General features: G+C 48.1%; 1 protein-coding gene across 5 annotated transcripts in view; it reads left to right on the plus strand.

The window, feature by feature from the left end:
- The window catches only part of atp9b (ATPase phospholipid transporting 9B), a 51,679-nt gene extending 39,017 nt beyond the window's left edge, over positions 1 to 12,662 (plus strand). For 3 of the 5 annotated variants that reach the window (XM_060043151.1, XM_060043154.1, XM_060043153.1), the window contains exons 19-30: positions 192 to 362; positions 754 to 852; positions 1,116 to 1,205; positions 2,403 to 2,547; positions 3,749 to 3,813; positions 4,444 to 4,599; positions 5,298 to 5,362; positions 6,057 to 6,165; positions 6,307 to 6,364; positions 9,399 to 9,602; positions 10,241 to 10,273; positions 10,630 to 12,662. In XM_060043151.1, coding sequence (XP_059899134.1) covers positions 192 to 362; positions 754 to 852; positions 1,116 to 1,205; positions 2,403 to 2,547; positions 3,749 to 3,813; positions 4,444 to 4,599; positions 5,298 to 5,362; positions 6,057 to 6,165; positions 6,307 to 6,364; positions 9,399 to 9,602; positions 10,241 to 10,273; positions 10,630 to 10,766 — 1,332 coding nt within the window. In that variant the 3' untranslated portion in view covers positions 10,767 to 12,662. The remainder of the gene's footprint in view (positions 1 to 191; positions 363 to 753; positions 853 to 1,115; positions 1,206 to 2,402; positions 2,548 to 3,748; positions 3,814 to 4,443; positions 4,600 to 5,297; positions 5,363 to 6,056; positions 6,166 to 6,306; positions 6,365 to 9,398; positions 9,603 to 10,240; positions 10,274 to 10,629) is intronic. The other 2 variants (XM_060043152.1, XM_060043150.1) reach the window with 1 other exon arrangement.
- Positions 12,663 to 13,353: the final 691 nt, after the last annotated feature.

Below are 13,353 nucleotides of genomic sequence, written 5' to 3' on the forward strand. Positions count from 1 at the left end.
CCTCCTCCTCCCCCTCTCTACTCTTCCTCCTCTCTCTTCCTCTCTCCTCCTCCTCTCTCCTCTTCCTCCTCTCTCCTCCACCGCCTCCCTTCGTCCCAGATCAACATCCACCCCGTCCTTCATCACAATCACCATCCCGGCGTCGTACCAAACTGACTGACCTCTCCCCCCCCCCCCCCCGCCGGCCCCAGAGCCGCTACAGCCAGGCCAAGCTGAGCGTCCACGACCGCAGCCTGAAGGTGGCGGCGGTGGTGGAGAGCCTGGAGCGGGAGCTGGAGCTGCTGTGTCTGACCGGCGTGGAGGACCAGCTGCAGGCCGACGTCCGGCCCACGCTGGAGCTGCTGCGCAACGCCGGCATCAAGGTCAGAGAGGTCACCGCCTTGGAGGGTGCGGGGTCGGAGGTCGCATGCGGGGTCAGAGGTCGGAGGTCACGTTGTGGAATGGACGTAGGGGCCCGAGGTCAGAGGTTGCGATGAAGTTGGACGGAGGGTCAGAGGTCAAGTCATAGAGCAGATGTAGGGTAAGAGGTGAAGTCATGGAACAGAGCTAGGGTCGGAGGTCATATCAGATATAGGGGCAGAGGGGGGGTCGTGGATGTAATGTATCTCACCAGTTGGCCCCTCGTTGGTGGGGGTTTCTGTCTCTCAGGGCTCAAACATTTGTTGTACGGCAGATTATATTCATATTAGTGTGTGTGTGTGTTTGTGTTTCGTTCCTTAACCTTGCGATATTGTTTGTTGGCGTGGTGTGCAGATCTGGATGCTGACGGGGGACAAGCTGGAGACGGCAACCTGCATCGCCAAGAGCTCCCACCTGGTGTCCCGGAGCCAGGACATCCATGTCTTCAAACCGGTGGGTTTCAATCTGTCTCTGTCTCCGTCTCTCTGTCTCTCCATCAGAGAGCATGTTTCTCCCTGCATGGGGGGGGTCTCTCTGTGTCTTTCCATCCCCGTTCTCGCTTGCTCTACATATCTGTGTCTCTGTATTTTCGGGTGGCTAATCGTAGCGCGTGGCTAACAGGGTAATGGTAGATTCGGGTGGCTAATCGTAGCGCGTGGCTAATGGGGGTTATGGAAGCATCTCGTGGCTAATCGTAGCGCGTGGCTCTCGAGCAGGTCTCCAGCCGTGGAGAGGCCCATCTGGAGCTCAACGCCTTCAGGAGGAAACACGACTGTGTCCTGGTCATCTCCGGAGACTCCTTGGAGGTACTGCCTCTCTCTCTCTCTCTCTCTCTCTCTCAGTCAGACGCTGCCTGACTCGCCCACAGCTACTCAGCTGGGCTAAATAGGCAGAGAGCGGCTCTAGAAGGGAAATCAAAGGCCCAGGCTAATGCTGTCCTTGAGAGTTCAAGCAGACCCATATGGGGCCGGCATGGGCAATATTCAATCTGGTTTCCGTTGGATAAAAAAAAAAAACATCTTTTGATTTTGCTTATAATATGTATACGCTAATATTGTTTTCACTCAAATTTTGGATTTATTCTAACGGTAATTATCGTGTCAATCTATTCATCAAATGAAGCTCCGAACCTAATTGCTTGGAAACTACTTCAGAAAAAAACAAATATATATATATAAAAAATAAAATATATATATATTAGTGCTGTCAGTTAAACGCGTTATTAACGGCGTTAATTTTTTTTTAAAATCTTTTTGGCTCAAAACAACGAAGCAGTAGCCTGACTGCTATGTTCAAGGCAGTATGTTTGTATGTTCATCGTTTAATTGCACTATAGGCTTTTTTTTTGTATCGTCCTGTATTGATCAGTATATGCCAATGTTGTTATCAATAAAAAAACATTTGCACAAGGCAAGCCGATGCACTTCTCCATGTTGATAAGAGCATTAAAATTAGAAAAATTAATGGGACAAAGAAATCAAGGGATATTTAGTATAGAAATTTTTGTTGCGATTAATCGCGATTGCTCGCGATTAATTGTGAGTTAACTATGACATTAATGCGATTAATCACGATTGAATATTTCAATCACTTGACAGCACTAATATATATATATATTAGAGCTGTCAACTGATCAAAACAGGACGATACAAAAAAAGAGCTTATAGTGCAATTAAACGACTGCTTTGAACCAATGTCATTTGAACATAGCAGTCAGGCTACTGCTTCTTTGTTTTGAGCCAAAAAAAAAAAAACTTTTTTTTTTTTTTAAATAAAATAATTGCGTTAATCGCGCGATATTTTTTTTAACGCCGTTAAAATTGGTTTGCGTCAACGCCGTTAATAACGCGTTTAACTGACAGCTCTAATATATACACACAGTATATATGATTCAATATTTCATTACCCTGAATATGTCCTTCTCCATCTACGGGTCCACCTTTCGTACACCACCCCTGGCCCCTCACTAAACCCTTCCCCGTGTCTCTGTGCCCCCCGCCCAGGTGTGCCTGCGCTACTACGAGCATGAGTTTGTGGAGCTGGCGTGCCAGTGCCCCGCCGTGGTGTGCTGCCGCTGCTCCCCCACGCAGAAGGCCCAGATCGTCACCCTGCTGAAGCAGCACACCTCCAACCGCACCTGCGCCATCGGTGAGCAGCGCCCCCCAGAGCGGTTCAGACCTGACCCCGGTTCAGACCTGACCCCGGTTCAGACCTGACCCCGGTTCAGACCTGACCCCGGTTGAGACCTGACCCGGTTGAGACCAGACCCGGTTCAGACCTGACCCCGGTTTTTAAAAGTGTCTCACACTCACAAACTCAAACTCACACACACATTAATGGTGTGTTCCTGAATACTCGGACACCAGCCTTTCCGAGTTGCACTTTTGATGTAATTTCCGGTCTCGGAGCATTTATAGCGTTCCTGTTCGTCTTTCTGATTGTGTCAGGAAATTGGCTAGTCGTTGTTTATTGTTAGCTACATTAGCCTCTTAAGCAAGCCAGCCCGAAAAAAAACAACACAACTTTACATTGCGTACACGCACTCACCCTCTCACACGCACACACACACACACACACACACACACACACATACTCACTTTGAGACTTTTTATTTCTTGAAGCCTGTAATCCCAGTTCCAGTCTCAAATGGCTTCTGGAAGTGTAGTGGGCAGGTGGTTTTTAAAAATGTGGTGTTTGTTTGAGTAGATAGACGGGAATATCTGCTTATGTCTGAGCATAGTGAAAGGATTGTTTTCTTGGATGTTTTCATATTTATTAAGAATCATATAGCAGTTCATGCCAACACTGCATTACTAGGGGCATTAGAGCATTGAGCCCACTGAGGTGTTTGACTCCCAGTAGAAAGGTTCAGGGTTCAATCCCCTTTGTTTAAGGGCGTCTGCTAAATAACTAAATGGTCAAATAGGAGTAACAGGTCTGTTGGACCGTGGTGGGGGGTTTTACATGTTTGGGCTGGGGATTTGGCTGTCGACCTGGTGGGCATGCACTCAGAACACACAGTGAGGGGGAGAGTGTCTCACACACTCAAACACACACACACAAACGCACTAACACACAGACTCAAACACACACAGATTCGAACTCTCTCTCTGACTGACTGACTGACTGACTGACTGACTGACTGACTGACTGACTGACGAGCGCACACACTAACAAACTCACACTCTAACCCTTTTTCTCACTCTCACACACTGGAGGCCACTGATGCAGCGTCTACGTGTACTACTCAATATGTCCACCAGATGGCGGTGAAAGCTCATGAAAGTGCCTCTGTTCTGCACGCTGTGTAGTTGGCTCTTGTCTGACGTTTCTGTGTGTTGCGGTTTAGGTGACGGGGGTAACGACGTCAGTATGATCCAGGCTGCAGACTGTGGTATCGGCATAGAGGGGAAGGTACGGCCCACACACTCACGTACAACACACCTGTTGACCTCGCGACAGCATCGTCCCTGAGTGGTTTCTGTAAAAACACTATCTCCTTTTTTCACAGTTTTATTTCGATTGTCATGTATTGAATGTATGTAGTGTTATTTGTTTTATTGCTTTTAATATGTTATCATTATTACAAATGAACCACTTGTCACATTTAAAGACCCTAATCCGAGTGTGTGTGTGTGTGTGTGTGTGTGTGTGTGTGTGTGTATGTCTCTTTGCGTATCTCTTTGTGCGTGTGCGTGTGTGTGTCTCTGTGGGTTCGTGTGTGTCTGTATGTGTGTGTGTATCTCTTTGTGCCTGTGTGTGTGTGTGTGTCTCTGTGGGTGCGTGTGTGTCTGTATGTGTGTGTGTATCTCTTTGTGCCTGTGTGTGTGTGTGTCTCTTTGCGTCTGTGTGTGTCTGCGGTGTGTGTGTGTGTGTATCTCTTTGTGCCTGTGTGTGTGTGTGTCTCTTTGCGTCTGTGTGTGTGTGTCTCTGCGTCTGTGTGTGTGTGTCTCTTTGCGTCTGTGTGTGTATCTCTTTGTGCCTGTGCCTGTGTGTGTGTGTGTGGTGTGTCTCTCTGCGTGTGTGTGTGCGTGCCCCCTGCAGGAGGGTAAGCAGGCGTCCCTGGCAGCAGACTTCTCCATCACGCAGTTCAAACACATCGGCCGACTGCTCGTGGTGCACGGGCGGAACAGCTACAAGCGCTCGGCCGCCCTGGGCCAGTTCGTCATGCACCGCGGCATGATCATCTCCGCCATGCAGGTGGGCCCGCGCACACGCAGAAACACACGCACACGCACACGCACACACACACACACACACACACACACACACACACACACACACACACACACACACACACACACACACACGTGTAGCACTCATGGACACGTATGAACTAGCACTCGCGTGATGTACACACAGCTCGTGTACACACACACACACACACACACACACACACACACACACACACACACACACACACACACACACACACACGGAAATGCAACACACAAACACACAGGCTCAAAGGCTCACGCACACACACAGGTGCACGCACACACACACAGGCTCACTCACACACAGGCTCACGCACACACACACACACACACAGGCTCACACACACACAGGCTCACGCACATACAGGCTCACACAGACACACAACCGGACATGGATACACACAGACACACGCACACACATTCACCTGGCAAAGACACACATTAACCTGGCACGGACGCATACCTGGCGCTAAAACACACACACACACACACACACACACTGTTTGTGTCGGTTTGAGCCAGGAGTTAATCACTATTTGCCGGTGTAATTTGATAAACAGTTGAAACTGTCAGTAAGAAGGATTATGATTGCTCTTTAAAAAAGTGTGTTAGTAATAATCCAATAATAATCTAAATTTGTGACCAAACATCACCTTTATATTCTCTTTCTCTCTCTCTCAGGCGGTGTTCTCCTCCATCTTCTACTTTGCCTCTATCCCCTTGTACCAGGGCTTCCTCACGGTGGGGTACGTGTCTCCTCATACCTTAAACACCTCGTGTTGCACTGAGCTGCTGGGCTGACCTGCAGGCCAGGGAAGGGAAGCCCAGGGGCCAGTCGCACTGTTCTATAGGGGCCGGTCGCTAGGGGCCGGTCGCCAGGGGCCGTTCTCTAGGGGGCGGTCGCTAGGGGTCGTTCTCTAGGGGCCAGTCGCTAGGGGTCGGACGCTAGGGGCCATTTTCCGGGGGCCGGTCGTCTGGGGGCCAGTCACCCAGGGGCTGGTTGCTAGGGGCCAGTCACCCAGGGGCTGGTTGCTAGGGGCCAGTCACCCAGGGGCTGGTTGCTAGGGGCCAGTCACCCAGGGGCTGGTTGCCAGGGGCCAGTCTCCAGGGGCCGGTCGCTAGGAGCCATTCGCCCAGAGGCCGGTCGCCCAGGGGCCAGTCGCTAGGGGCCAGTCGCCCGGGGCCAGTCGCTAGGGGCCAGTCGCTAGGGGCCAGTCGCTAGGGGCCAGTCGCTAGGAGCCAGTCGCCCGGGGCCAGTCGCCCGGGGCCAGTCGCTAGGGGCCAGTTGCCCGGGGCCAGTCGCTAGGGGCCAGTTGCCCGGGGCCAGTCGCTAGGGGCCAGTCGCCCGGGGCCAGTCGCTAGGGGCCAGTCGCTAGGGGCCGGTCGTCCGGGGGCCACTCCTACAGTATTGACCTGTGTGTGGTGCTGTGCTCCCTGCAGCTACTCCACCCTCTACACCATGTTCCCCGTGTTCTCCCTGGTGCTGGACCAGGACGTCCAGCCCGAGATGGCCCTGCTCTACCCCGAGCTCTACAAGGACCTGACCAAGGTAGGCCGGCCCCCAGGAGCCTCTTCAGAGCCTCCTCAGAACCCGCTCAATACATAAACCGGATCCCACCTAGTTTATTTCATAACATGGGTTCAAGTGCGTCTTGAGATGTGAATTAAATGATTGGTTCCTCCTTCCCAGGGCCGGTCGTTGTCCTTCAAGACCTTCCTCATTTGGGTGTTCATCAGTATTTATCAAGGTAAGAAGACGAGCGCATCATACCCACACACTGCTTATGAAGATATAAGATGGCCTCGCCTCTTAAACCTCCCATACTGGTCCCAGTCCTGGTCCTCTTAAACCTCCATACTGGTCCCAGTCCTGGTCCTCTTAAACCTCCATACTGGTCCCGGTCCTGGTCCTCTTAAACCTCCATACTGGTCCCGGTCCTGGTCCTCTTAAACCTCCATACTGGTTCTAGTCCTGGTCCTCTTAAACCTCCATACTGGTCCCAGTCCTGGTCCTCTTAAACCTCTATACTGGTTCTAGTCCTGGTCCTCTTAAACCTCCATACTGGTCCCAGTCCTGGTCCTCTTAAACCTCCATACTGGTCCCGGTCCTGGTCCTCTTAAACCTCCATACTGGTTCTAGTCCTGGTCCTCTTAAACCTCCATACTGGTCCCGGTCCTGGTCCTCTTAAACCTCCATGCTGGTCCCGGTCCTGGTCCTCTTAAACCTCCATACTAGTCCCAGTCCTGGTCCTCTTAAACCTCCATGCTGGTCCCGGTCCTGGTCCCCTTAAACCTCCATACTGGTCCCGGTCCTGGTCCTCTTAAACCTCCATGCTGGTCCCGGTCCTGGTCCTCTTAAACCTCCATACTGGTCCCAGTCCTGGTCCTCTTAAACCTCCCTTGCTGGTCCCAGTCCTGGTCCTCTTAAACCTCCATGCTGGTCCCAGTCCTGGTCCTCTTAAACCTCCCTTGCTGGTCCCGGTCCTGGTCCTCTTAAACCTCCATTCTGGTCCCGGTCCTGGTCCTCTTAAACCTCCATACTGGTTCTAGTCCTGGTCCTCTTAAACCTCCATACTGGTCCCGGTCCTGGTCCTCTTAAACCTCCATGCTGGTCCCGGTCCTGGTCCTCTTAAACCTCCATACTAGTCCCAGTCCTGGTCCTCTTAAACCTCCATGCTGGTCCCGGTCCTGGTCCCCTTAAACCTCCATACTGGTCCCGGTCCTGGTCCTCTTAAACCTCCATGCTGGTCCCGGTCCTGGTCCTCTTAAACCTCCATACTGGTCCCAGTCCTGGTCCTCTTAAACCTCCCTTGCTGGTCCCAGTCCTGGTCCTCTTAAACCTCCATGCTGGTCCCAGTCCTGGTCCTCTTAAACCTCCCTTGCTGGTCCCGGTCCTGGTCCTCTTAAACCTCCATTCTGGTCCCAGTCCTGGTCCTCTTAAACCTCCCATACTGGTCCCAGTCCTGGTCCTCTTAAACCTCCATGCTGGTCCCAGTCCTGGTCCTCTTAAACCTCCCTTGCTGGTCCCGGTCCTGGTCCTCTTAAACCTCCATACTGGTCTCGGTCCTGGTCCTCTTAAACCTCCCTTGCTGGTCCCGGTCCTGGTCCTCTTAAACCTCCCTTGCTGGTCCCGGTCCTGGTCCTCTTAAACCTCCATGCTGGTCCCGGTCCTGGTCCTCTTAAACCTCCATGCTGGTCCCGGTCCTGGTTCTCAGTGGTGTCGGCTCCCGGCTGTACTTCCGTGTGGTTCTTTTGTGTGCGTCCAGTAAGTGGATCTCGGTGTGCCGGCTAAGCCCCGTCGTGGGCGTGGAGGGCCGTGGTGCCCGCCTGCCTCCACTGTCCTCCACGCTGCTGTTATTTAATTAAAGGATAATGTCAGCCGGCCCGGCGGAGGAAAGAGCAAAAAGATATCACAGCGAGCACCGCACAGCCAGCCCGGTTGGAATATGCCTGCAGTCAGGTTTTGGGTTTTTTAAGTTTATTTTTAAGGTTTTTTTTAAGACTCACATTTATTTATTTTTTACCGTCCTTCTATGGTTCTTATTCAGTGTTCTCGCTACTCTTTGGTTTCACGTTCTCTTATTTCTTTACTGTTCGGTTTCACCTTTTTCTAATATCTTAACCATTCTCATTAGTTTCTAACTGTTCCTTTTTTAAACTGTTCTTGTCTGTACTGCTCTCTAACTCTTTTTAACGGTTCTTCTCCGTACTGTTCTCTTTATTTACTTTCTTAACCCATCTATCCTCACCGTTCCTGTTTTATTCACCAATATTTTCCTCACTACCCTCTTTACCTCTCTCACTCTGTCTCTCTCTCTCGCTCGCTCACTTTCTCTCTCTCTCTCGCTCTCGCTCTCGCTCTCTCTGTCTCTGTCTCTCTCTCGCTCTGTCTCTCTCTCTGTCTCTCTCGCTCTGTCTCTCTCTCTGTCTCTCTCTCTGTCTCTCTCTCTCTCTCTCTGTCTCTGTCTCTGTCTCTGTCTCTCTCGCTCTGTCTCTCGCTCTCACTCCCGCTCTCTCTCTCTCTCTCTCTCTCTCTCTGTCTCTCTCGCTCTCTCTCTCTGTCTCTCTCTCTCTCTTAACCAGGCTAACTGACTGGGCTGCCCTGCGCCGCGGCTCCTCATGAAAAGCTAATTATCAGATCAGTTATAGGCCATTAAGCCCAGTTAGCGTCGACGCTTCAGCGCTACTATAAGGGGGGGTATCGGAATACGTCGGCCAATGAGACGAGGCCAGGGGTCCGTCCGGGATAATTAGGGGGTTTGGGGCGCTGGAACACTTGAGCACATTGTGTGCTCATAAATAATGTTATCTAATCAAGGCTTATCTGTCGCTCTGGCTTTAGTTCCTTGTTCCCAGGGCCCCGTTCTGGTGCTTGAGGTTGAGCTGGTCTAGATGTTTTTTATCTGGGTCTGTGTAGAGGAACCGAGGGTTTTATACCATCAACCCGGAAGCTAGGGGGGTTTTGTGTATCTGGGTTGCCCTGATGGAGGTGCCACTCTCTGTTCAGAGCTCTACTCAGAGGGGGAGACTACAAAGAACAACAAACACATTTTACATCTAGAGGTTAGAATTAAAGACTGCTTTGAGTTCCTACATTGTAATAAGTCTTCTGTATCCTATTCTTACTGTGAAATGTATATTTTTATTTTTATATATATTTTCCAAGTTTTTGATCCAAGTTGACGATTTCAAATTCCATTTATTATTTTATCATGGTGTCTTAAATTTAATATACTCAACATTTACGCGTCCCTCTGACTAAACGGCCTGTGGCGCCCCCAGGTGGCGTCCTGATGTACGGCGCGCTGGTGCTGTTTGAGTCGGAGTTCCTCCACGTGGTGGCCATCTCCTTCACCGCGCTGATCCTGACGGAGCTGCTGATGGTGGCGCTCACCGTCCGCACCTGGCACTGGCTGATGGTGCTGGCCCAGGGGCTCAGTTTGCTCTTCTACGTGTGCTCCCTCTTCTTCCTCAACGAGTACTTTGGTAAGCCAGTCCGATACACTGCATCTGAATCACCTCGACAAAGGGTCTCTTCATGGGTTCCGAAGACACGCCCACTTTATATGGCCACGCCCACCTTAAGCCCCGAGCTCACAGAACGCGAATTTCGCTTTGTATTTGTAATGCGACATAAAAAGATTATTAGAATCGTGTTTTTAATTGAGCGATAGACTCTTAATAACGTTTCCTATCTGAAGCAATCTATCGTACACAACGTGTTATTGGGTCAGAAAAGGATCTTTAAATGTTCCTATGTTCTGTGTATAATGTCTTGTGTGTTTATTCCCCTGTTGTGTTTTGTGTTTATTCTCCTGTGCGTGTTTTGTTTATTTAGTTTTGTGTCTCTTCTCCTGTTGGGTTTAAGTCGACTGAACTCTGCTTTGCCGTTTTCCTCTTCTCTCTCTGTCCTTCTTGTAACCTCTTCTTTTATTTACTCTTCCTCCCTTGTGATTTATTTTACTTTCTCAAATTTTCCTCTCCCTCCTTTACTTTTTGTCCTTTATTTGATCTCCCTCTCTCTCTTTCTGTCCATCTCTCTGTCCCTGATCGTCTATCTGTCTCACCAACCCTTTATTTTCTCTTATGGCTGCTCTTTTGTCTCCATGTTGCTACGGCAACAGGCATTGGAAGGATATCCTTGGGAGCTTTCCTTGGTAGGTTTTTTCTCTCTCTGTCTGTCTCTCAATCTCTGTCTCTCTCTCTATTGCTCTTTCGGTCTCAGTCATGCTCTCTCCCCTGCATTGCTTGACGTTTTCTGTCTGTGTACGTTTAATGTGTCATCAGTGTGTTTGTCCTGGGGGTCAAGGGTCGTTTGACTTGTTGATACATGTCATTCCATTGTGCCGTTATCCGTCATTTCTCGGTAGAAATTGAGAACTACTTTCAAACTATTTTTTGGTGTATTAGGAAATGCATGAATCATAGACGCAACACGATAATAGCATGACTTTTTTATTACACGATTCTCTACTTGGAAGCGCTTGTTTTAACGTGCGGCTGGTTCTTCCAGACCTGCCCTTCATCACCACGTGGGTGTTTGTGTGGAAAGTGTTGGCCATCACGCTGCTCAGCTGCCTGCCTCTCTACATCATCAAGTACCTCAAGCGCAAATTCTCCCCGCCTAGCTACTCCAAGCTCTCCTCTTGATCGCTGCACATTCCGTCAATGCGCCTCTTGGGAATTCCAAAACTCCAAATTCCGGAATTCAGAATTTGTGGTCGGATTTTGGCTGGGGTTTCTTCATTCGTTCTTTTTCTCGCTTGAGTCACTTTTTCGTCGTTTCTAGCAGCAATGATCAACCTCGATACTTCTGGAGTTGGAAGGGAAATATTCGAAACGGAAAAAGCAAAACGAGTCACATTCGCTGTTGTCGCATGGACTTGGGATTACTTGAAAAGACTGAAGCACACAAAGATTGTTTTTGTTTTGTTTGTCGTTTTAAAAAGATGAGTTGTCAAGACGAGGGTGGCAGGCTGTGAAGGACCACTGATTTTTCGAAACACTGGGAAGGCCCCTCGGCTTCGCTTTGCCTTCTTCTATTGGACGCCAATCAGCTCCAAGCATCATTTTATACTCGATACTCTAAGCATTACTTTGGATGTACACCTTTTCTTTTTTTTACATGTGGGGTCCCAAAAAATTTTTTATGAATTTTTAGTACTGCAATTAATTCAGTGACTTCTCAAATCTGATGTGTTGATTTTCACACAGTATTCGATCCAACTGTACAGTTGTGTGTTGACCAGATAGATTAAAACCTTTACAAAGACAAAAGAAACCATTAGCAAAATAAGAATCGACTAACAAACGATGCATTCCGCCATGTTCACCAACGTTATTATTTTACTTTTCTCTTACTTTAGCCTCTCAGTGCTTCTGCTATAGTATGAACAAATTACTTGGCTATAAGATGATGCTGAATATTTTATGAATCAAATGTCCATCTAAAGATCAACATCAGTATTTCTAATCAAGAGGAAAGTGGACAAATTAAAGGTTGGATCTTGGTTACAGAATGCGTCGTCATTATGTTGACAATCATGTTAGGTGTTTAAAAGGAGGGTAGGAAGTTAGTGACTCGTATTAGCTGGTTTTTTTAAAAAAAAGCCATGCCTTCGCTTTAAGGTGATTCTTGCTGTACTCCTTAATAATAGAACATTTCATAAACATAATCTCAAAGTATAGAAAATGTGGTCGGGTGTTAAGCGAGCACAATTGTTCTCATACTATGGCCTTTTATTTATATTCCATGGTTCAATCTGTAGTCCGGATCAGACCACTCGCGCTGTGCCTCATCAGTATGTTGATGTTTTACAAGTCAATGTACACAAGCCAACTGTCTCGTCAGTCTTCATCCACCTCACTTGTCCATCGGTCCAAACTGTTTCTCTTTGCATTCCTGAAATCTTTCCCACACACACGTTTGTGCGTGTGTTTGTGTGTGTGTGTGTGTGTGCGTGTGCGTGACAAACTGTATTCTGAATCCTGCTGTTGATGATTTCTTGGTTATTTGAAATCTTTCTCACTGCTGCTCCTCCTCCAAAGGTTATCACCAAGGTAGCCATGTCCTGAGTCTTACGGGAATGAGTTTTATCATTCTCAGGTCTGTGTTCTCCCTGGGTCCCCAATCAGTGTCTAGAACCGATGTGGTTTTTTTTTTTAAAGTCTTCAACGCAGTGTTGGCGGAGCTACGTTGGGTTGCTAGGTTGCTTTCATTTTCTGAAACTCCAACTGATCTAATTCCTGATTGTTATTTATTGGGTTTTAAATGTGTCAACTTCAACCCTTGAATTATATCTGCTCACCAAAGATGTGGAATGTCCGTTTGATGCAAATTGCATCCAGGGTATCAATCTGTTTTTAAATGACTTCTCAAAGTGTTAATTTCAGTGTTTCTTTCTGTTGATGAATGGTGTTATACAAATGTCCCCTAATTGTGTACTTGCTCACCATATCTAGGCACTTCTGTTTCTAACCCTATGACCATTATTTATAATGTTATTATCGAGATGTTAGCAATAAAAAAAAAAAAATGTAACAATATGTTTCGGTCTCCCTTGTCGTTGTGTGTAAAGGCGTATGCGTGGGGTTCTTCTTAGGGCCACAAGATGGCGATAGACTCAACCATTAAAAGGGACCGAACGGCTGGACTGACCTTGACATCTTTTTCTGTCGAAGGCAGAAGGTAAGTACCTTCGTTAGTCAGTTATTGTTTGAAAAATCTAGTAAAATGTATTATGTTTTTTGTCACAAACACCATTGGGTCGACATTTTTTGAATACTTATATTAGCCGGCATTACTTTATCAGGGAAAAAAACGAACCCATCCCCAATTTCAACAAGTCCCTTGATGTTGCTCTTTGTAGCATAATATCCAGTTGGAATGATGTATGGGACTTCATTTATTAAAAAATGCTCTGGATTGAAAATGTATTCCCAACTGTCAAAAGGGGGCGCAACGGTCTAAACGGTGGTGGACCTTTTAAATGCACACACCCGCCAATCGAATATATATTTGAATGCAGTAGCCTACCTTCTCTTTGTTTATCCGAACAGTAGAGTTATGTTTATTTTTTAAATCTCGCAAGATTGAACACAACCACAAACTAATGAGTGAATGAATAAATACATTGCCCATGCCATGAATCAAATCCACTGTGTGACCAGCCGCGAGACAAAAAATGTGTTATCAATTTCCCCCCGTCCGGATCAGGAAGTGCATTGTGGGTAATGG

Source organism: Gadus macrocephalus, chromosome 22, assembly GCF_031168955.1.
Source record: "Gadus macrocephalus chromosome 22, ASM3116895v1".
Lineage (NCBI taxonomy): Eukaryota > Metazoa > Chordata > Actinopteri > Gadiformes > Gadidae > Gadus > Gadus macrocephalus.